Below are 22,830 nucleotides of genomic sequence, written 5' to 3'. Positions count from 1 at the left end.
CAGTTACGTGATTGGTGGTGGGCGGGTCACGTGTGTTTGTCTCTCCTGCCATTGTCCATCGTCATCAGGGCGTGTGCCAGAGCTGCAGTTGTTGACACCGGCGTGTTGTCATCCCCCGAGCCGGGTTGCGGAGCCTGTGTCGCGGATACGGCTACGCGTGTTCACCGTGGGGCGGCCTCATGAATAAAAGAGTGAAAGATAAAAAGAGAGAAAGTAGACTAGGCCCTCCGTGCATCTAGCGGATTTTCTCTCGTACCATGTCCAACAAGGGGAAGACGTTCGAGTCGGTCCGGGTGGTGGTCCGCTGCCGGCCGCCCAGCAACAAGGAGGCGACTGCCGAGAAGGGACGCACCATCCTGGAAGTGGACGCCGAATTGGGCCGCATCTGTGTTCGTAACCCGAGCGCGCCGCCCGGCGAGCCCGCTAAGGAATTCACCTTCCATTCAGTGTTCGGCTGGGGGTCCACCCAAAGCGAGGTGTACGACGACGCAGTCAGACACCTGGTGGACTCTGTTCTGCTGGGCTTCAATGGAACGGTTTTTGCCTACGGTCAGACCGGGACGGGAAAGACCTGGACCATGAGGGGGGTGCCAGCCGACCCGGAGAAGCGGGGCGTCATCCCCAACGCCTTCCACCACATCTTCGCGCACATCTCGTGTACCCGGGGACAGAAGTACTTAGTCCGGTCCTCTTACTTGGAGATCTACCAGGAGGAGATCTGGGATCTGCTGAGTAAGCATACTGTGATGATGATGATGATAATGATTTAGAATAATAACTGTTTGTAGTTGTTCACTCAATAGGGATTGAAAAGAATAATGTGTACTTTTCTGTCAAATATTAGATTGTTTCCTCTCAATTATTCCCCCTAAAGTTCTTCCTTGAAAATAGACAAAGGTAATAAAGGTAGCATCGATCACAAATGATGCAACAACACATGTAGACAATCAGTTTACAGGCCGATATTTTTTTTATCTGCTGTGACAAGGAAGAGAATGACTCCAGCCTCTGCATTTTTTTTTCAGAATAGTGGACCAGATAGTTAATCAATTGCTTTGTAGAGATCAGGGAGTAGGGAATGATTTGGAGCACAGTCACTGCATTCAGAATCATTCATTCATCATTCCCTGCTCCCTAATCGCTATTCTGAGAGGAAACCAATGTAGTTGAACAAATATTATTTTTTCAGTGGAAAGAGGCCGAAAACTGGAGTTGAAGGAAAGCCCACAGGAGGGCGTCTACGTCAAGGACCTGTCCTGGGTGGTCACCAAGGACCCGGTTGAGATGCACCATCTATTGATGCTGGGCGACCGTTCCCGCTCGGTGGCCGCCACCAACGCCAACCGGTGTAGCTCGCGCTCGCACGCCATCTTCGCCGTGACGGTTGAATGTGGGTCAGAGTCTGAAGATCCGGTCCGCGTGGGGCGCCTCAACATGGTGGACTTGGCCGGGAGTGAGCGCCAGAGTCGGACCGGTGCCCAAGGCGGCCGCCTGCGTGAGGCAGCCAAGATCAACCTGTCACTTTCCGCCTTGGGTAACGTCATCTCGGCGTTAGCGGACGGCAAGGGGGGCCACGTCCCCTACAGGGACTCCAAACTCACCCGGCTCCTGCGGGACTCGCTGGGCGGCAATGCCAAGACGGTCATGATCGCCACTGTAGGGCCCTCGGAGCGTGACCGCCACGAGTCTCTGGCCACGTTGAGGTACGCCGGCCGGGCCAAGAACATCAAGAACAAGCCTCGTGTCAATGAGGACCCAGAGGCTGTCCTCCTCAGGGACTTCCAAAAGGAGATTGCCAGACTCAAGGCCCTCCTGGAGGAGCGGGGCACCCTGGCCAAGGAGCGGCGACAACGGCGGAGGGAAAGCAAGAGACTCAGCAGGGACCTCACGCAGCTTTGGAAGGAGGACGAGAGGGAAGACAACAGCGTGCCCTCGATGAAGTGGCGACACTCTGCTGGGAAAACGGATGACGGACAGTGGGATCAAGAGGCTGTGGAGAAGATCTTCGAGAAGTACAAGGTAGACCAAAAAACAGCAGTAATTAATCGCTTATGGATGCTACAAGGTGGCGGCATAGCACTTTTTTGGCTCAAACATTTACTTGAAAAATATGTTTGTGGCCAGGCTATGGAGAGCAAATTGCTCGAAGGAGGCAAGACCATCATGGATCACACCAACGAGCAACAAAAGTTGCTTGAACAGAAACGGCAGGAGATCGCCGAGCAGGTGAGGAAACATCTTGCTCAAACGTTCGCAGGTAACTGCAGCGAGTGATCGAGCGAGCGATTTTTGTTTTTTTCAAAGATCTGCCGGGAGCGGCAGATGCAGCAGCAGGTGATGCTGCGGGACGAGGAGACGCTGGAGATGAGGGAGACCTTCTCCTCGCTGCAGCAGGAAGTGGAGATGAAGACCAAGAAGCTGAGGAAGGTCAGAACGGGTAGATTGTACAGGATTTTTTTTTTTTTTTTTTTAAATCAACAGCATTTTTTTCATCAAACATTTTGTCTTTTTGTTCTTCGTAATTTTCTTTTCTTTTCCTTGTTTGGCCCATCCAGATTCCATTTTATGACTACTGTCGATGCAAGTCTTGACTTTCCTGTTGTCTCCTGTGGCGTGCGCACGTTTAGCTGTACACTAAACTCCAGCTAGTGTGGGCCGAGACGCGTGACGTGATGGACGAGCACGTCGCAACCAGGCAGGAACTGGAGCAGACGCAGGATGAACTCACCAGAGAGCTCAAATTCAAGTGAGGATGGATATTATTGCGGCTCATGTGATGATTATTATGGGATGTTCTCCACCTAGATATGAGCATGACTTCAGCTGCACCTAATTGGTGGGGATGCCTATTTTCAGATCTCTCTTGATGGAGAACTTTGTCCCCCCTGCCGAAAAGAAGAAGCTGATCAACAGACTTCACTTTGACGACGAGGAAGATCAGTGGAGGCTTATGTCAGTCATCCCATTGGAAAGGTACCATGGAGAAAACCGCATCCCGTACTGAATGTGACCGTGACACAAGAATAGGATGAAACTATTTCACTGAGAAACATTTGCAAACATTTAGTATTACTCTGCCATGAAAAAAAATACTCACTCGCCCACATATGAACACTAGCACGGCCACTCGAGTGAAGCGAAGGCCTCTGTCCGCCGTGGGATACAAGCGTCCAATCAGCCAGTATGCACAAGCAGCCGTCGCCACGGCAACGGGAGCCCCGTCCAGATATCAGGTCAGCACTTGCTGCTTGCACAGACAAAATATGAAATTTAATATTATCATCTGATGGTGCCTTGAAGTGCGTGTGTGTGTGTGTGTGTGTGTTACCAGGCTGAAAACGTCATGCTACTGAAGCTGGACGTGTCTCCGCCCAGCATGTTCACGCTCAACCTTAACGGGTCTCGATTGGAGAGGGTCTTTTCCCCCAGCTTGATGTCGTCATGTGGGTCGGATGTCGTCATGCGGGAGAGGACCCGGTCATCAACACGGCTCAGGAAGTCCAGATCCTGGTGAGATCATTGTCATTATGAAAAACCGTCACAACTACTAATGACAATAATAATAAAATAAAATGGCATCGAAATTGCTAACAAATGCCAAGAAATTTATGATTACCCTAATGTGTGTGTGTGTGTGTGTATATATATATTATATATATATATATATATATATATATATATATATATATATATATATATATATATATATATATATATATATATATATATACAGTCATCCCTCCTACTTCGCGGCTTCAACTATCGCGGCTTCGCTGTATCGCGGGTTTTCAAAAATAAATTAATGATTTTATCGCAGAAATTTCATCATTTCACGAGGTTTCGCGGCCACTTGAGTTTCTTCATTTTCCTTTAATAATGATAGCTTATGTTTAAAAGTCGTTTTCTTGTTTTGAAATGAATAAATTAAAGAGTCAGTACAGTATACTTTATCGTCACATGTGACTTCAGGGCGTTCTCTCTGTTGTATATTTAGATGTTGTATATTTTGGACTAACTCATGTTCCGTAGTGGGAAAACCCCGGATGTGGGAGGGGGAGCTTCGGGGACGTTCAGTGTTGCGATGTACGGCCAGTGAACTGACTGTGATGAAAGGAATAAAGCAGTATCCATCACGTCGTTGTCCGAACCATGCTTGCTACATCAGAACCTGGAAAATAGTAAAGATATAACACTCTCCACCGGCGGTGGCCTTCATCTGGACATAGCAATACACTGTTAGTCTCGTCGCTAAGGCATGAATGCGGAGCGCACAGTCCATTGATATGAAAGTCCCCTAGCAGCGAGCTGGTTGATGTCAGCGATAAAAATAGAATATCTTCCAAGAATAGCTCAAAAAAATCTAGTTTCTATTTCGCGGAAATTCCCATTTCGCGGGTGGGTCTGGAACGTAACCCCCGCGAAGTAGGAGGGATTACTGTATATATATATATATATATATATATATATATATATATATATATATATATATATACACACACATTACACACAAATAGAAATCATTACAATTGAATACTACTACTGTTCCTACACAACCATAGAAATTGCTAGTGAATTAAAAGAAATCTATACACAACAGAAAATCGATGTACATATAAAGTGAATATTTGAAAAAATGTTTAGGAAATATTGAGCAATACTCTTTTGTCGCGCAATTCCAGAATGTATTTTCTTTGAGCGTTTTAGGTATCAGGCCCCACAAGCGACGTGCGTTTCTGCATCCGCGTCCTCCACCGCCCTGACGTCACTCCCTCAGGGTCCGTGTCACAGACCTAGGCCCTGCTCGGCTGTCTATCTCGCACCTGAGGCCTCGTTTCGAACCAGCCCCTGAGTAGGATCTGGCACCGCATATTTACAACGACGCCAGTCAGCATGAGGATCTACATTCATGCTACTTCCTAACAAAGTGGATGTCAGCAAAAAGCACAGCCAAAGCTTCCATGTTTTTAGCCTTTTATTTGCATACTTTGGAGTACTGTATTGGTGATATTGACGTGCTGCTTGCTACGGTGAGGCAAATATGGTTTGTATCAGAAATGCTTGCGCTGGCTATTTAGCTGCCTTATTTTTATACATGAGCAACATTGTCATAAGTAAATTTACTGTATTGTACTCAAATGTGAAAATAAAAATGTTGATGAAAAAAACAGCACTTTTGAACATTTTTTGCCTAAATTTACCAAAAATAAATTAATGTTGTAAAATGAATAACATTAAAAGAATGATAAATGTATAGCCGTACTTTTAATTTAAAAATATGTTAATTTGCAAACAGCAGCAGAGTCGACTTGTGACACAAGTACAGTAGCATGACGTCACTCGGAGGCGGTCACGTGATCCCCCCACCTTTTTTACAGTAAAATCCAATATGGTGGACATAGTGGGGCCTATGCGGCGGTGGCGGCGATATCATCGGTTCAACTAGAGACGAGCGTTGCATAACAACAACAACGACGACGATGAGGGAGCGACAGAAAAAGAAGAAGAAAGGAAGGACGTGGGCGGAAGCCGCGAAGACGGTACAAATATGTCATGTGTGGCCTTCCAACGCGCCCACTTGCGTGACATTTGTTGTACAATGACACACGCACAGGCTTTGTGTGCGTGACATTAGACGGGTGTCACCAATGACTCAATCAATAAAGTTGTTTGTGCACGTAACGTGATGTACGTACATGTGTCGAGGAGCTGAGTCGACTTACGTCGCAATGGGCGCGAGAGCTAGCCCAGCTAGTCCGGTATGCTACTTCAATGTTCCGACGTTTTGTCGCTAAACAACGATTAACACGTTACTAAAGCACATTATAACAAATCTTAATGTATAATGTAATGCTGATAATGTCATTGTTTAAATTTAACGGTGATATTATAACCCTGGAACGTTCTTCTTAACAGTTAGCAAGTAGTGCTAATGAAGTCAAAACAGCAGTCTGCCAGTCTCCATTGCATGACTCTTAGCAATAGCGCAGTTATTATTATTATGGGCTGACACTAGATTTAATAACTAAAGTTTGGTTACACAGAACAATAGAGTTGTATTTTGGCATGGAGCTCAACCATATATGACACCGCTTATAACAGTTAAATTCCAACTAGTGAATGTATAGCTCCTTATCACGTGATCGGTAGTCGTTTGTCGGCCATAGTGGAGGTCCAGATCTGAGCTAGCCATATGTTCAAAATGACACTGCTCAACAGGCTGGCTATCTGGACGCAGTAGTGTCCAGAGGTGCACAATGGCATGGGGAACCTCTGTACTTTTTGAAATGCTTGAATGTACATCTAACGGACTTGTTTGATGGGCTTGGTATTGTCACCCAGATGTATAATTCTCAAAAGATCTGTCTCAGCTTTTGTACTAGCTGTGCACGTGTACCTCATAAATTCATGTTGGTTTTTCCACCTCATCTCTCAGGTGCTGGAAAAATACCCCAACACTCCCATGAGCCATAAAGAAATCTTGCAGGTGATCCAAAGAGAAAGACTTAAAGAGATAAGGTAAAATAACAACCGTATGTACATTTTCACCCGTCTTGTCTTTATCGTCACCTCAGCAAATTGCTCACATTTCTTGTCATTTCAAATACGCTTCTAATTGTTTTCATTTCTTTTGTCTTCTCAATATCATTGTCACTGTTTTCATCCAGAAGGTAAGAACAAGTTAGACCCCCCCACGCATATCTAACAAGCTCACTGTTTGGCATGACTATTACTAACATCAATGTATCCCATAGTACCATAAATTGCATAAAGACCGTCTGTTGCCTTCAAACCCAACGGTAATCGTAAAACAAAGTTTGCAAGTATGCCATTTTAGTAGGTCACTGCAGGTAACGTTAGTTTGAGATTTTGTTCTCTGGTTGTACCTGATGTGACCCAAACTTTGAACTTAAAATTCTTGTTTTACTTCTTAGCATTACACTTGGGCGTGATTATATGTACAGTCTATATAGAGCCCTTACTACAATGTGGTTCGCGCTGAAAACAAGTTTCACAGCCCCGATGTAAATAATGCACTGTACCAGATTTAGGGACTTGTTGTTTCACGTACTGCCACTAGAGGGAGCCCGCATATCTCAGGCGGGCTTAAAACCCAATTAAAGCAAAAGCTAAACACTTGAGAAGTAAATCCTTCCGATAGAACGAATAAATTGGTACCGCATTTAGTTTTTAAGCTTTGGTGATTACCATGTTTATGGATGACTGATAATCTACACAAACATGAACTAAAATCACCATTTCCATTGAACATTATTTAGTATCGGTTGTCACAGCGTACCTAAAAACCATTTGATAGCTAGCAAACAAGACTAACGATTTCTCCGTCTCGCCGGACGACGAACTCAGCGGAACGTCCCCGTTGGCCTGTCTGAATGCAATGCTGCACACAAACTCTCGCGGCGAGGAGGGCATCTTCTACAAAGTTCCAGGCAGGATGGGCGTCTACACCTTGAAGGTCTGATTGAAATCCCAGATAGACCAAAAAAAAAGGTGTGCCGCAGCCAATTCGTGTGTTTTTTGAAGAAGGACATCTCTGAGGTGGCCACCGAGCTGTCAGGGGAAGAATCCGAGGAGAGCAGCGAAAATCTTTCTGACTCACGGAGTTCTGAAAACAATAGCGGGCCTCAGGAAGGCAGGAGGAGACGCTGGTTGCGGCCAGGTAATCGCACGCAGCCATCTGAACCGCTCAGTTAACTTGAGTTCTGAGACAACGGTATTAAAAGTTGTGTTTAGCACCTCTATTGCGTTTTAAATGCAAAGACAACATTTCTGTGCTCCAAAAAAGTGATGTTTCACGAAAAGAGGTCCGCAGAGATTGCTCCGAAAAATAGTCCCATTGAGCATGTTTATGTGTCGTTATTATCCGCACGATAATCCCATGGGCGGGCATTTCTGTGCTCCCGCTGTGGTTTTGGTTTCATCCAAACAAAAGACACAGCGGGCGTGTCGCCCTCAGGAACTATCTTTTGTAACATCTGTCTTTTGCGTCTCAACAGTTCCCTCCCAGCCGACGTCGCCGCAGCCTCGTTGCTCGTCCCCGTCCGTCGCCGCCAAGCTCATTTCGCCCTCGCAGAAGCACAGCAAGAAAGCCCTCAAACAGGTAATCACTCTTTTCAAGTGCTGTCACAGGCTGCCGCTTGCTTAGAGGTGAAGAAAATCGCTTTGGTCTTACGTTGTTGAATTTCTTGCTTCACGTTTGCTTTGAAGGCCTTGAAGCAGCAGCAACAGCGTAACCAACGCAGGCAGGCGGCCATGCCCAGCACGTCCACATCCAGGCTGCTACTGAAGACCATCAAAGACATGGCTGACAACATCGCCGCCAAGACCGGTGGGTCACTCATGTTTAGGGCCCGCCAGCCAAACTTCTTGTTGATAATGAACGTCATTCCCAGATCTCTGCCTTGCCAGCGGCCCCAGGAAGGTTTCTCAGAGGCCACGTGGTCTCAGTGCAGGTAACGTCCAAAGAAAAACGCCATACGACCAGCTTGCGCACAATTTCAAGTTAAGTTATGGAAGTCTGTCAGAAACAAAGAACCCAATTTTTTGATCCATGCTTTTTTCTGTACAGGCCACCTAAAACGTAACAGGTGCAAAATCGACGTGGAGACCCCAGACTCCATTTTGGTCAACACCAACCTGCGAGCCATCATCAATAAGCACACCTTCTCTGTCCTGCCGCCGGACTGCCAGCAGAGGCTGCTGCGACTACTTCCCCAAGTGGACCAGCAGGTGGCTCAGCTCTTCTTGCGGGTTAGCCGACTGCAATACTGATGTGCGGCTCTTCTCTAGCAGGCCTGCACGGACGGCCTCCTCAAAGTCACGAATTCAGCGTTGAACAACGAATTCTTCACGTCGGCGGCGCAGTCGTGGAAAGAACGGCTGGCTGAGGGTGAGCACGACTGCCCCTGACCCATGATAATGCCATCCCGCCGCCATCCCGGGATGGGTCACCCAGGATTTTATTTTCTCGCCAGGTGAATTTACTCCAGAGCTGCAGCTGCGGATGCGCCAGGAAATAGAAAAGGAGAAGAGAGTTGAGCACTGGAAAGAGTCCTTCTTTGAGAGCTACTACGGCGAAAAGTAGGTTGACTGGAGATGATGATGACTTGCTGGATTCTTGCAACAGTAATTTGGGACTTGCTCGAAACTCACTCCCGCCTGTGACCTCAAGTGGTTTATTGTTCATGCCACTCCATTTTTTTCCCTACCTAGTTCTGGACTCAGTCTTGAGGAATCTAAAGAGTTGGCCAAAGACAATCTGAAATGGGAGCCCAAGCCACGTCAGCCAAGACAGCTAGCTCGAGTGTTGGAGGAGACCAACGCCACCAAGGACCGCTGCAGCCGGAGCGATCGGGGCACCGTTCTCAAAGACTCAAAGACCATGTCATCGACGGAGAAAACGCAACCTCCTTCGAGAGAGTTTCTCTATGTCCCAGAACAGATGAAAACCAGGCGCTCTCAGCAAGCTGAGGAGCGTAAGATGCCCGCGCCGACCTTGGGAGCAGAACCCAAAGAGCGCAATGAGCGCGTCACCACAAAGTTGCAGAGCGAGAAAGAAAACAAAGTGGAACTTCCCCAGTCTCCTGCCAAGACGAGGCCCCTTCCTCAAGCACGAATGGATGTCATCGAGGATCCACTGAAGTCTGGGGTTAAGCCTCCTGCAGAGACAAAGGCTGAGTCGGAAACCGCTTCAGAACAACAGAAAAGAAAGCCTGCCGGCGTGCCGGAGGATGAGGCCACGCCGGAAAAAAGACAGCGCATGTCCTCCATTTCCTCAGTGTCGTCCGTCTCTTCTGTGTCCCCTCCGGCGTCATCTACTCCCAGCCCGGCCGCGCCTACTTCGGCCGGCAGCCAGAGAGTTCCGCCAATCATGGTAGGAAGATGTCTCCCACTGGCAGCGACAACCTATTGGCGGTCAATGGGTGCAGTGCCTTGCTTTCTCTCAGCAGCTCCGACACTCGATATATGCCTTTGAAATGTAGACGACAATTGCTGTAAACTTGAATTGAAAACAGCCACAACGGATTCCTGTGACCGCATAACTCTTGCGCCAGTTACTTTGGCAGCATTTTCTTTTCTTCTTTTCTCAACAAAAAAAAAGAGTAACTTGGACGGAACAAAACCCAAACCAAAGTGAATTTGCACATACAAATCTTGGTTAGGAATTCGCTCGTATTCAGATGTCAGGTCTGACTATTTACATGCTTGGATCAACCAGTTAAGACTGTTTACTTCCTTTTGACTGTCGATCCACCCACCCTCACTTACTTATTTGGTTTCAGATTCCAGTCTCACGAATTCTTGCCAGCGACGTGTCGCCGAGGACGCCTCTGCCCGTCTCCATCAGCAGCCCAACTCGCACTGGCGCTCGCACTTTGGCGGACATCAAAGCCAAAGCTCAACTTGCACGAGCGCAACGAGCAGCGGCGGCCGCCGCCTTCAGGGCTGCTCGGCCCGAGTCTGGGCAAGGTGTAGGCTGTGCCGAGCCGACAAAACATTTCCCGAGCCTGACATCGCCACAGGCCTCCGCCAGGTTATCTGTTCACACCTCCAGCACACCACCATCTCACGCGCAGGACTCTCTCGATCCATTCAGCTCCTTAAACATTCCGGACGTCAGAACAGTCCACGTGCAACCGTCTGGCACTTGTTCAGACTCGGCACCCGGCTGTCAGGAAACACCTTGTGGATCTACCCGAAGCAGCTTCTGCATCCCTGCGAACAACCCGCTGGTCGCCAGGCTCCTGCAAGGCAAGGAAGTCCCCTTGGAGCAGATCCTCCCTAAACCACTCGGTAAGGTGGAGACCCAGATGTCAAATTTACACTCCGGCAAGGAGAAGACCATCGGCGGTCCCGAACAACACCAGAGCAACAATGACACCAAGTATTCCAAGGAACCTCTGGACAAAGACACTCAGGAGCAGATCTTACAGACTCTGATGGAGAGGAGAATTCAACATGGTGGACATCAAGCGCTGCACGGCGAGGAACACGTGGATCGACCGCGGATATCCGTTGGATTCTTGGGCCACAAGAGGACGTCGAAGCCCGCCATGTCAGGACACTATCTCCTCAACGTGTCCACGTACGGCCGAGGGTCAGAGAGTAAGCGGCCCCACCGGGCTGCCTTCCCCGATGTGGCCGGTCTGAAGAGAGAAGCGGCAGATGGCCAGGAGGCAGCACCAGAGGGGACATATGAATCTAAAATGGAGCAGCGCGGATCGTCCGTGAGCAAGCGCGAGCAAGCCGAGAGCCTTCTGCCTTGTACGGCCATTAAAAGCGAGCTGGCATGTGAGAAAAATGCGACGGACGACAAGATCCCTGGCCACAAGCAAGTCTGCAATCAAGGAAAAGCTGAGCCATACCTTCCACTCAAAGAACCCAGTCACCAACGACCGTCTGCCTTCCCGACCCCGAGGATGCCCATTCATCAGGAATCGCTGTCGTCCCGCTACGGCGGAACAATCAGTGTGTCCGTACCGCACACTGCTGGCGGCGGCGAGACGGCACCGGATGGCGGGAGCGTCATGTCCTTCTCGGTGACTGTCACCACCATCCCTGCAGCCGCCAGCGCCTTGGACTCTGGCGACCTCAGCGGGCCGGCGCTGCCGGAGCCGTCCTTCATGGAGGCCGCCGGCATTGAGGACACGCAGTCCAAGTGCTACTGTCGGCTGAAGGCCATGATCATGTGCAAAGGCTGCGGGGCCTTCTGCCACCACGACTGCATCGGACCATCCGAGCTGTGCGTCTCATGTCTGGTGGTACGATGACGATCGGATCGGGGCGCTTATCGTGAGGTTTACACTGGACGAGGGGTTAGCATACCAGAGGTTCAGGCTCAGAATCTCTGTCCTGGTCCTTCCCTGCTTGGTGCTTGCTTGTTTCACCGTGGTTGTGCGAGTTTTTGCCAGTTGCTTTGGACATTCCAAAAACCCGCCTTAGCTTCATTGAAGACTCTAAATTACAGGTGTTCAAATCCAGTCCTTAAGGGCTACTTATTCAGGGACTCAAGCCGCTCCGCTCCACAAAAATGCTTTGACTTATGCGCACCCCCGCTTACAGTTGACGTGGGATGGCGACAAAGCACTATTTCACCATTAGACCTCTCACCTCAACCTAGTTCCTCAGGACCAATTTACTGTCACATGATGCCCGTGCACTATTTTTCTATTCGACAGGGCTTTTTTGAGGAGAGTTTTTCCAGCGAATTGCAATCCCCTGAAAAATTGACAAATGGCGACTTGCAAGCCGACTTTTGGGTGGAGCTTCAGGATGAAGCGAAAATGCACTACAAGCGTAACAGGGTAAACCTCATTTGTTCTTCCCCAAACTTTTGAATCCTCAACTTTAACGTTTTAAGTACACCCTGAACTTTCACCCTGAAGTCGAATATGTGAGTAAGACTGTCTGGCAAAGCAATCCATTGCGCATGTCACCAGAGTCAGCTGGGATAGGTTCCAACTCCTTTCGAAAACGGATGACGGAATAGTCTTCATCCTAAACCGTTTCTGAAATATCCATTCTTAATCTAATCGGTAGTCAGGTCGGAGCCAATCTGACAATGTTTGCACTTAACGTTAGCTTGATATATATTTTTAAAATAGAGATTTATGAAAACCATTTTTTAAGCGGGTAAATTGAGGGGCGGGGACGATTATTTTTATAGAACCTCAAGACTGTTTTAGCGTTTTCAACACTTTTTATTTTACTATCGGGCCTACGTCAGTTTAAAGGCAAAAAAGGGCGTTGACGATAATCACGGTGTGTAAAATACCTCCTTGTTGGTGTTAGTCCTGCACATACGCCGAGGAAAAGTGCAACTCTTTTATATTGACACGGGAGACTCGCCAAGATTCATATCTAGGTTTTTAAAATCATTTTTTTCCATGTTACACTTTATACAAATAAATTACGACTGCACAAACAAATCCCAATTAAATAGTAGCACGAGCATTTAGCCATTGAAACTCACTGAGGGCTCATTTATATAGAAAAACCGTCCGATTCCCTCCTTTTTTGTGTGTAAATATTTAAGGCCATGGCCTGGATGTAAATGTCGTATTTAATTTGGCACAGCGCGATTTATTTGCCGTGCGATATGGAAACCCGCGATAAAGCACTTGACTTTGAAACATGCACGCAACATTTCCTGCAGGTGCAATAGCAAAAACGCCAAAGTCACCTTAAAAAGAAACTAATTATATCCAAGTTTGAAATGTCTTGGAAAACAAAGTAATATATTTTAAATAATATATTTTAATATAAAAATATATTTGCGTCTGAAAATCAACAGGGTATGTACTTTTGTTTTTCTCCCTCCATTTTTTCTGGTCTTTTTCAGTGGGGACCTGACAGGCCACCATAGCTTTTTAAGGTCTTAAGCACCCAGATATATGCGTGACATGTGTTATATGTGTTTTAGATATGTCTACATTTGTGTGGATAGGCGAGAATATTTTATGTATCCGTTAAATCGGGAGCTCTAAGTACGAGAGGCACGTTTAGTCATTTTATGTTGTTGGATTCATGACAAGCCCTCCTGAAATATTGAAAGATAATCGGAAAACAAATCATCTGACTGTACTGCATTTGTTTGGGGGGGATTTGGGATTTTGAGGTACAAAATTTCTTTATAAATTTAACTCCAAATACAAAATAATAATAAAAAAAATCCCTTGATAGGAAAAAGGTCAATGTCTACCATTGTAAGACTCAGATGTCATTTTGTCATCCATTTTAATCAGGTGAATGTAATGTTATCAGCCCGATTGTGTAAAAAACAAGTGTATTTTATCAAAAGCTTTAGACTATTATGAATAAAATATATATATATATAAATGTTCAGTTTTTTTGGCCTCCCAACAGATGAAACATTTGATTAAATAATTATCAATGCAATAGAATGCTTGGTGTGTTCGTTGTAATTCAATTAGTGATAAAAGGAAGGCGCATGAGTTCATTTGATGAACATAATTTTACATTAAAAAAAGTACTGTGACAATTACATTACTGATAAATACAATTTTTAAATTAGCATGAATTTATCATGAGATTTGTAACATTTTAAATAATGAAATTAAAGGGGTGCAAAGAAAAAAAGCAACCTAATTCTTAACACTAAGTGAATTACTTTTAAAACTGTTTACTCCAAGAAACCACTAGGTGGCGCCAAAGCAAGAGCGCACCATTAGGTGAGTTTTACAGGTGATACAAAAAAAGATGCCCAGTTGCGCAGTTTGAGTTGAGAATATGCAGTGATTTGCGCTATTTTGCTATCAAATTACGTACAAATAAATGTTGGAATAACTTAATTGTGAAATAAACATTGGTTAAATAAAAATAGTACATATATATATCACTTATGTAATAAGTATATATATATATAGTACATTATTAAATCACAGAAAGGTGAAATAATGTTCTGTTTCAATAATAGTGAAAAGAGAAATGATACATGTGATTATGTATTTCTTGATTTCCTGTGTAGTAGTTGTAGCAGCGTGGAGGTGCGCCTTTAAACGGCGCGGCTGCGCGCATGCGTGCAGAGGAGCAGGTGACCGACCGCGCATGGCATCTCCGCCTCCGCCGCCTGGCTCGCTGGCTATGCCGAGCTGCACGTCCGTGTGCCAGGCCACCACCGCCGCAGTGCTCCGGGGGCTACCGGAGAGAACCAAGACGACGATGACGCACGGTCGTCCAAGACGCTTCTTATGGTTACCGCGCAGATTGCTGTGAAACTGAAAAGAGTGGCACGATCTTTTTTCTCTCTGTCTTTCCTTTTTGTTGTTCGGGGAACCTCCATCCTGGTGCTGATGCGGCGGAGGATGCTGACGGTGCTTTAACTGCGGGATTGGAGGCCAGCTTCCGCGGTAGGGTCTTCGACGCAGGTCGGTGAAAGAACTACACGTTATTCGGTATGATAGTGCTATAGCGGCTATGATGTCACGGATGGAGAAACTGGGGATCCGTGTGCGCGACATGGCCGCGATACGGGTGATTTTTTTTTGCGAGATACCGCAGAGCAGCGTCAACTGGATGCTGAAGGTGCGGTTTGTACGTGAATGCACCTTGAAGCAGCAGCAGCAACATCAGCAGCGATGATGTCATTCGTACAGCGGTCGTTTATTATGTCATAAAACTGGGGGGCTTTTTCTATGTACTCAGTTCTTGACAGCATAAATCAACTCGTTATTCATCCATCCGATAAGCCTCCACTGAAACAAATTATACAGTCCATGCATATTTGCAATCAATCTCATACATCTTAAGTTTGTAGGCGTACCATTTTGCATTTGCGCAAATGTGTCTAGTTTTTGTGCTTTTGTCGTTTAGATTTTATGATTAGAGTAGATTTTTTTTTCACAAAGACTGTTTTACATGTTTCATATGATTTGAGTGCAACTCAGCACTACACTTTCCACTAACATTTTATTCGTATTTTCATACTCAAATACTAATTCGTATTTTCATTTAGTGATTGCAATTAGACTAGTTTTAACTAACAAAATACATGACTTATTTTATAATTAACAATTATTCCATAAATCCTCCATACGGCCTCTATTTACACTCTACTACCACCATAATAGTGCATTTTAATATTATACATATGTAATGACTTTGTATTCTTTTGTATGCATAATAATCACCCCTTAACATGTATTCTAATACAGCAGCACATCCATCCATCCATCCATTATTTGTACCGCTTGTCCCCACGGGGCTCGCGGGCATGCTGAAGCCTATCCCAGCAGTCATTGGCAGTAGGCAGGGGACACCCTGAACTGGTTCCCAGCCAATCGCAGGGCACACAGAGACGAACAACCATTCGCACTCGCACTCACACCTAGGGACAATTTGGAGTGCTCAATCGGCCTACCAAGCATGTTTTTGGGAGGTGGGAGGAAACCGGAGTGCCCGGAGAAAACCCACGCGGGCCCGGGGAGAACATGCAAACTCCACACAGGGAGGGCCGGAGGTGGAATCGAACCCGCACCCTCCTAATTGTGAGGCGGACGTGTGAACCAGTGTGTCACCAAGCCGCCTACAGCAGCACATGAAACATAAATTTATTTATATTATGATTTCTATGTTTTACAATTTAACAACACCTTTTATTATTAGTGCATAACCTCTATGTTATTTCAATGCGGGAATTTGATTGCCATCTCTGTCTTTTTTTTTCCTAGGGTCATTGTTGAAAGAATTTCCATTTGTGCAACGTTGAGCCACCAACAGGTACAACTATACCTAATCTGTCAAGTGCTAGCCATCACCAACCCGTTAGCTTAGCCACTGGAAAAACAAACAGCCTTAGTCGGTAACTTTGGAAAGGGCAAAAATAGCCCACCTACAAGACCTACACTTCAGATGAGCAATAAATTGTCAGACAGGACTCATTTGTTTATTGTGCTAGCATGTCTCATTTTTAGCATTGGCGGCGGCTGCCAGTGGTCACCACTAGACTCTTAGCTTAGCATCATCTCATCAAAATCCTTAGTGACTCTTTTGCTACCGAGTTTGTCACTATTTCAATCACAATGGTATTTATGACATTGAATAATATTGAGTCCTAAAAAGTAAATGTACTTTCTCTACCCTGCCATAGGATGATCGAGGAGGGCAGCAAGCGAGGCAAAGCCGCTGTGGAGAAGAGGCAGCTCTTTATGGAAATGAGTGAGTAGACACCAGTGGATTTGGCTTCCGTACTTTGTACACTTGTATGAGCAGAATGAAAACTAAAATAAAAAGTTTTTTTTTTTTTTAATTTATTTATTGTTTTCAGGAGCTCAAAACTTTGACGTGATCCGACTGTCGACGTACAGGACAGCGTGCAAGTTACGATTCGTGCAGAAGCGGTGCAATCGTGGGTTACCCTGCCGGCCCTCAGCTAAACGCTAAAAGTATTTATTACAGCCTTACTTCTATTTTTGGTGGCCTCAGTACACCTGGTGGACGTGTGGAACATGATCGAGGCCTTCCGGGACAACGGCCTCAACACGCTGGAGCACCACGCCGAGATCAATGTATCGCGGCTGGAGACCATCCTGTCCTCCATCTACTACCAGCTCAACAAGCGGCTGCCAACCACGCACCAGATCAATGTGGAGCAGTCTATCGGACTGCTGCTCAACTTCATGGTGGCCACCTATGACAGGTACGCTCGGCCTTACAAAACATCACAACAACAAAATCAACAGAGCTTGCTGGCACGGTCTGTTCTACCCATCCTGTCCTGACCTGATATCCAGTTTTGATTTATGAATTGTATTTTACATACATACAACAGAACACGGAAATTGAATGAAAATTGTGTTTGTGCAGCGAGAGCCATGGCAAGTTGACGGTGTTCTCCATGAAATCAATGCTGGCAACCATGTGTGGAGGGAAAATTGTGGACAAGCTGCGCTGTAAGTACATGAAAGGGTCATCCACAGAATAATTTGGGATAAATGATTTGGTCAGATCACTACAAAAAGTGCAGACTGCAATCAAAATGCATAAAAAAATAAGTGTACTTTCCTACTCCTTTTTGAACATGTAGCTTCTGTCGATGCACACTTTGACCTTTGGGGAGCGCTGTTGATTCCCTAATGTTTCCCTGGCTCAAACTTGTCTTTCATTTTTTTTCCTGACAGATATTTTCTCCCAGATGTCAGACTCGAGTGGCCTGATGGTGTTTGCCAAGTTTGACCAGTTCCTTCGCGAGGTGCTCAAGCTTCCCACAGCGGTGTTTGAGGGCCCCTCCTTTGGGTACACCGAGCACTCGCTCAGGACTTGCTTCCCCCAGCAGGTGGGAGGGCCACATTGCGGCCCATTCTTCACTCCAGTCCCATTTGCCAGGATGATCCTCCCAAACAATTAAAAAAAAAAAAAAAAAAAAAAAAAATAGCCATGCCTTGATAATAAATAATTAGATGTTTTTATTTAGGTTACTGAGAAACTAGATAGCCTTCCAACTTTTGCTAATGAGCAAAGATATGTCAGGAAAAAACTATGAGAACAGCGGGACTTTATTTGGTGTAATTCAGTGGCTTCATAGAGGTGGCTGGTGTGCTTATTTCCATTAAAGAGGGTGTGCGCACTTCTACGTCACAGTTTTTACTTTTACTTTCATGTTTGAAAAGGGAAACAAAGTCAATTGAGTCATACTGGTTATTGATTACATTAATGGTGGAAAATCTATGTATGCGTGCGTGTTTGTGTGTGTGTGTTTGCATCCAGAAGAAGATCACGCTGAACACGTTTTTGGACGTCTTGATGGCGGACCCTCCGCCGCAATGCCTCGTTTGGCTACCGCTCATGCACAGACTGGCTAACGTGGAAAACGGTATGTTCTGGACTCCATCCATCCATTTTCTGAACCGCTTTGATCCCACGGGGGTTGCGGGCGTGCTGGAGCAGGCGGTGGACACCCTGAACTGGTTGCCAGCCAATCGCAAGGCTTTCTGGGCTGATTTTCAGAATTTGAATTCCAAGTTCCAATTCTCACATTAAATGTAAATGTTTTCAGTCTTCCATCCGGTGGAGTGTTCGTATTGCCGCAGCGAGAGCATGATGGGTTTCCGCTATCGGTGCCAGCAGTGCCACGGATACCAGCTGTGCCAGAGCTGCTTCTGGAGAGGCCACGCCAACGGACCGCACAGCAACCAGCACCAGATGAAGGAGCACTCGTCTTGGGTAACCACTAAACCAAGTCTTTCGCCAAAAATTCAAAGAATGCACTTGGAAATGTTCGCGATTGTTGCCTAACCCCATCTGGAGTTTCAAACGGAATTTATTTTGTTGCCGCGGCAACACGCCAACGCCTTCATCCTCATTGTCGCCTTGGTCCTCGCCTCTTGCAGAAGTCTCCCGCCAAGAAGCTGAGCCACGCCATCAGCAAATCACTGGGCTGCGTTCCCATCGGCGAGCCACCACATCCCGTCTTCCCCGAGCAGGCCGAGAGACCACAGGAGCCCGCTCACAACGTGTAAGTCGCCAAATCTCATCAACTTGCGTCATCGAAATGTCCTGTTAAAATGTTATGTCATGTCATCTAAAAATCACAATTATATTTTGAAATCATTTGCACTTGACAGCGATTTCAAACAGAAATGACCACAAAAATTCAAGTAAGTCAAAAAGAGCTTTTTCTTTTTGAGATTTTCACCTCAAATAGAAAAAGTTATTTATTTTCCCATTACGGCGTCCTCTGCTGGTACAACATTTATTTAACCTGCAAAAGTCTCAATGAGTTACAATAAATCTTCTCAAAGCGAACAAGATTTTTCTGTCATCCTCATCCTTTTTACTTCATCGTGAACTGTGAGTCCAATTGAGTCCAATTTTGCTGTTTTCCCCACAGCGTTTTGGAGAGTCCCAGCCGTTTGGACGAGGAACACCGTCTCATCGCCCGCTACGCCGCGCGCCTGGCCGCTGAGGCGGGAAACTCCGCGGTCAGAATTCATCACCAATGACCAGCCTGATTCTTGTATTATTCATTTGTAACATGTTCTTTTGTTTCACAGCAACACTGTCCTCCTTCCGACTTAACATTCAACTTTGACGCCAACAAGCAGCAGAGGCAACTGATTGCCGAGCTCGAGAACAAAAACAGGTGAGAAAAATGCAGACGCCTTACAAACTTGGGAATGGTCAAAAATATTTTTTAAAATAGAACTGTTCTTCATATGATTGAATTGAATCCTAATGGTCCAACAAATGTGTCACGTCTTGTTCAGGGAGATCCTTCAAGAGATCCAGAGGCTTCGTCTGGAGCACGAGCAGGCGTCGCAGCCCACGCCGGAGAAGGCCCAGCAGAACCCCACGCTTCTGACAGAACTCAGGCTGCTCAGGTAACAAGCACGCTAGCCTGTATGCCTGCCTCTGTTAACACTTATTTGCGTCCCATCAGGCACAGGAAGGACGAGCTGGAGAGGCGCATGTCGGCCTTGCAGGAGAGCCGGCGCGAGCTGATGGTGCAGTTGGAGGGACTCATGCGCCTTCTCAAGGTTGCAATCAAATCCAAAGCACAGGACAGCATGTGTTAATACGGTGCACTAATGCATTTCCTCTTTCCCTTCCATTATCTGTCGGGCTGACAGGATGAGGAACAGAAGCAGGCGGTGAGTGGACTTTCTCGTAATTTGCTGGCTTATACATTGAATGGACATTGCAGCCTTATATTAACACATGACAACATAAGACAAACATAACGATTGAGTGTGATTATTAGGATTTGACTGCTATGATCTTCCAGTGTTTTCGTTTTTATTGATTCTTTTTTTTTTTAATGTGCTCGCGCTCTTCAGTCGCAGTCGAGCGGCTCCCCGCACTCGTCGCCCAGCCACGGGGCAGGCTGCTCCATGCCCATGCCCATACGCTCCACCTCGGCCGGCTCCACCCCGACGCACACGCCCCAGGACTGCATGGCAGGCCTCGGGGGCGACGTGCTGGAGGCCTTCGCTCAGGGTGAGGCCAAGACAAAAAACAAAGCAAAGCTTTACAGCAATTTTCCTCACGTGCTTTTAGGTCAGAAAATCTACGGGTTGCTGACTATCATGCTAGTTTCATTAGCCCGTCAATGGCATTTTGCATTGTGCTTTAGCATTAAGCTAACACCTCCTGCACGGCCAAGTCAATGTGGTTTCAGTCAAATTTGATGCTTCCAGTAAACTTTAGCTGGGATTGACAAAAGGCATCATGAAGTGATTGTTATTTTGTCCCGTGGGTGTCAGGTGTACCTCGAAATCTGCGGAACGACCTTCTCGTGGCGGCTGACTCCATCACCAACACGATGTCGTCGCTGGTCAAAGAGCTCCACTCAGGTGAAATCAGGTCAAGCAAACTAATAAAAAGCATAAAGTGAATTCTAAAAAAATTAAATATATTTTTGGGGGGTGGGCGCACTGTTTTCTTGAAGTGGACGACAGGGCGGATGAGGAAGAGACGAACATGAGAAACGGAGGCGAGAGAGGTAGGCCACAGACAAAACTCAATGCTTTCTGAGAAATTGTTGCTTTTACTGAAAGCGTGCTTCTTCCGATGTGTTTTTTTTTTTTGGTCTGCAGGCACCATGCGAGTACAGAAGCAGTGAAGCCAGAGCTGGTGCATCGTCAAATCGGGAACAATCAACAACGATGACACCTGCCGGGCATTCGCACGATAACTCGACTGCATGCTGTCATCCAAACAGGAGGCAAAAAAAAAAAAGTTTCTTGACACCTTGCAGGAGTAGCAGGAGGTGTCAAATTAGCCAGTGTGTTGTCCTGTAAGCTCAAACTCATTCTGTACATATTGACCACGCCGACATGGCTCTCGTCCCACGTTGCTTTTTAGCGTTAGCATTGGATTTGGTTTTATTTATTTTTGCATGAAGCGACACTTGTGTCTGATACTGCCGCGGCACTTTGTGGCTTTGCTACACTCGGAGGCCCATTTAGAGTTTTGGGTTGGTCGTCTAACGCCCTTTTTTCGACATCCTTGCTTGGATTGTGACAAAAAAAACAAAAACACATGCAACTTGTAAATTTTTTTACTAAAAGAGTCATTACGATTATTAACGATTGACATTGACAAAAAATTGACTTTTTTGTTAAAAGACGGCACGCAGGCCACGTTAGCCGCTACACTGCTGCTATTGTGAACAACACGACTCAACGTGGATGCTTCACTTATGTTTTGAGTGTGCTGTTCGCTCCCTCAAATTACACGAAATGAGATGAGAAGTGCAATGGAGGTTCAGTCAGCTGCTCAGGAACTGCACAGCTACAAATTGGGAATGGGTGGAAAGCCCGTTCAATTCCGTAACAAATCTATCGCTTAAGTCAAACATTGATTTTTTTGATTTCCTCACTGTGTGTGTGTGTGTGTGTGTGTGTGTGTGTGTGCGTGGGTGTGTGTGCGTGCGTGTGTGTGCGTGCGTGCGTGCGTGTGTGTTTTACCAGGCTGAGAACGTCACGTATGGAGGCAAGTGTGTTTTTGTTGAAGCATGCTGTCTACATGATAGCGTTTTGTGGCTTTTTCTGATGCGGCTATTTTGCCGGATTGCTGCGTGAATAAACGAAACGCACTGGAGCACAAAGCGTTTAGAGCAGGGGTGGGCAAAGTACGGCTCACGGTCCACATATGGCCCGCTCCGTTTTTCAATTAGGTCCGCCAGGAACTCACTTTTTTTTGTGTTTTTTTTTTTTGCCCACCCCTTCTGTAGAGCCCGGCACTTTCTTCAAGCGCCATTCACTGTGTTAACAAAAACAAAAAACTGAAACATCAGAACAAGCTTCTGTTTTTCTTGTCGTTCTACTTTGTCCTGCTATTTTGTGTGACTTCATTGGTTGGTTGTCTCCTTGTCAGCCTTGTCGTTTGTGCCAAAACTAAATGCGTTAAAATATGTGCGTGTGAGTGTGTGTGTCAGTGTCACCATGAATCATTCACATAATGCCTGGACATGCTTGCATTTAAATGGAAGATGCTAGAAAAAAATGTGCAAGTATTTATTGTACAAGCAGAGCTCATTGGAAACACAAGCGGCAAGTTTTTTTGTTTTTGTTTTAAACAATGTGCAAAAAAGCTGTTATTTATTAAAGTTTATGTGTGTGAGATTATGCTACCGCTATACATTTTTCTTTGGTTTTCAAACACTTTACATGGGAAAAAAAAGTCCATTAGTCTTTTGTAAATAAATCAAATGTGAGATATTAAAATAAAATATTGTTTGGCGGTGGTGTCGTTGTTTGTCACCATTGGCAAATGTCACCCGACTGTCTAGGCGTCTCAGTTCCAACATGCCACCAAACGCTAAGTGGACAAGAAGGGGAAACTGTTCATCAT

At 46.0% G+C, this 22,830-nt stretch overlaps 3 protein-coding genes across 9 annotated transcripts; all 3 read left to right on the top strand.

The window, feature by feature from the left end:
- Window positions 1–74: 74 nt before the first annotated feature.
- Window positions 75–5,093, top strand: LOC147045536 (kinesin-like protein KIF3B). 3 transcript variants are annotated; one of them, XM_085931739.1, is made up of 10 exons: window positions 75–732; window positions 1,190–1,703; window positions 1,776–2,019; window positions 2,125–2,226; window positions 2,305–2,427; window positions 2,628–2,746; window positions 2,857–2,973; window positions 3,119–3,233; window positions 3,332–3,510; window positions 4,705–5,093. In XM_085931739.1, exons 1-10 carry the CDS (start codon window positions 258–260, stop codon window positions 4,847–4,849), a joined length of 2,133 nt encoding a protein of 710 aa, XP_085787865.1. In that variant the 5' UTR covers window positions 75–257; the 3' UTR covers window positions 4,850–5,093. The 3 variants fall into 3 exon arrangements, with proteins under 3 accessions (XP_085787865.1, XP_085787864.1, XP_085787866.1); XM_085931738.1 differs by having other exon boundaries at window positions 1,190–2,019; XM_085931740.1 differs by having other exon boundaries at window positions 242–732; window positions 1,190–2,226.
- A 263-nt stretch (window positions 5,094–5,356) lies between these two features.
- On the top strand, window positions 5,357–13,717 carry asxl2 (ASXL transcriptional regulator 2). Of its 5 annotated transcripts, none has more exons than XM_085932322.1 (12): window positions 5,357–5,537; window positions 6,434–6,516; window positions 7,366–7,474; window positions 7,543–7,678; window positions 8,016–8,119; window positions 8,227–8,347; window positions 8,412–8,471; window positions 8,588–8,748; window positions 8,812–8,908; window positions 8,994–9,099; window positions 9,232–9,892; window positions 10,302–13,717. In XM_085932322.1, exons 1-12 carry the CDS (start codon window positions 5,478–5,480, stop codon window positions 11,787–11,789), a joined length of 3,186 nt encoding a protein of 1,061 aa, XP_085788448.1. In that variant the 5' UTR covers window positions 5,357–5,477; the 3' UTR covers window positions 11,790–13,717. The 5 variants fall into 5 exon arrangements, with proteins under 5 accessions (XP_085788448.1, XP_085788444.1, XP_085788446.1 ...); XM_085932318.1 differs by having other exon boundaries at window positions 8,809–8,908; XM_085932320.1 differs by lacking the exon at window positions 5,357–5,537 and adding an exon at window positions 5,625–5,756 and having other exon boundaries at window positions 7,546–7,678; window positions 8,809–8,908.
- A 2,483-nt stretch (window positions 13,718–16,200) lies between these two features.
- Window positions 16,201–22,674, top strand: dtnbb (dystrobrevin, beta b). Its single transcript, XM_085931843.1, has 18 exons — window positions 16,201–16,257; window positions 16,628–16,695; window positions 16,805–16,885; window positions 16,963–17,176; window positions 17,344–17,429; window positions 17,658–17,812; window positions 18,247–18,349; window positions 18,533–18,699; window positions 18,867–18,991; window positions 19,367–19,457; window positions 19,530–19,618; window positions 19,743–19,856; window positions 19,916–20,012; window positions 20,106–20,126; window positions 20,313–20,472; window positions 20,739–20,828; window positions 20,924–20,977; window positions 21,072–22,674. The coding sequence occupies exons 2-18, from the start codon at window positions 16,629–16,631 to the stop codon at window positions 21,095–21,097; spliced, it is 1,740 nt and encodes a 579-aa protein (XP_085787969.1). The 5' UTR covers window positions 16,201–16,257; window position 16,628; the 3' UTR covers window positions 21,098–22,674.
- Window positions 22,675–22,830: the final 156 nt, after the last annotated feature.

This window comes from Syngnathus leptorhynchus, chromosome 15 (genome assembly GCF_054491065.1).
Source record: "Syngnathus leptorhynchus isolate UIUO chromosome 15, UIUO_Slep, whole genome shotgun sequence".
Lineage (NCBI taxonomy): Eukaryota > Metazoa > Chordata > Actinopteri > Syngnathiformes > Syngnathidae > Syngnathus > Syngnathus leptorhynchus.
The sequence above is the reverse complement of the archived record's forward strand: the minus strand, read 5'-3'. Positions and strand labels throughout refer to the sequence as shown.

What these genes read in the sequence shown, in the direction of transcription:
- LOC147045536 (XM_085931740.1), top strand. Translation starts at nt 258, where the DNA reads ATGTCCAACAAGGGGAAGACGTTCGAGTCGGTCCGGGTGGTGGTCCGC. An exon ending in GAGCCCCGTCCAGATATCAG is followed by an intron (nt 3,234 to 3,331) that starts GTCAGCACTTGC and finishes GTGTGTTACCAG; the next exon opens with GCTGAAAACGTCATGCTACT. An exon ending in CTCAGGAAGTCCAGATCCTG is followed by an intron (nt 3,511 to 4,704) that starts GTGAGATCATTG and finishes TGAGCGTTTTAG; the next exon opens with GTATCAGGCCCCACAAGCGA.
- asxl2 (XM_085932317.1), top strand. Translation starts at nt 5,694, where the DNA reads ATGTGTCGAGGAGCTGAGTCGACTTACGTCGCAATGGGCGCGAGAGCT. An exon ending in GAGCTAGCCCAGCTAGTCCG is followed by an intron (nt 5,757 to 6,433) that starts GTATGCTACTTC and finishes CTCATCTCTCAG; the next exon opens with GTGCTGGAAAAATACCCCAA. An exon ending in AGAGAGTTCCGCCAATCATG is followed by an intron (nt 9,893 to 10,301) that starts GTAGGAAGATGT and finishes ATTTGGTTTCAG; the next exon opens with ATTCCAGTCTCACGAATTCT.
- dtnbb (XM_085931843.1), top strand. Translation starts at nt 16,629, where the DNA reads ATGATCGAGGAGGGCAGCAAGCGAGGCAAAGCCGCTGTGGAGAAGAGG. An exon ending in ACTGGCTAACGTGGAAAACG is followed by an intron (nt 18,350 to 18,532) that starts GTATGTTCTGGA and finishes AAATGTTTTCAG; the next exon opens with TCTTCCATCCGGTGGAGTGT. An exon ending in ATGAGGAACAGAAGCAGGCG is followed by an intron (nt 20,127 to 20,312) that starts GTGAGTGGACTT and finishes CGCGCTCTTCAG; the next exon opens with TCGCAGTCGAGCGGCTCCCC.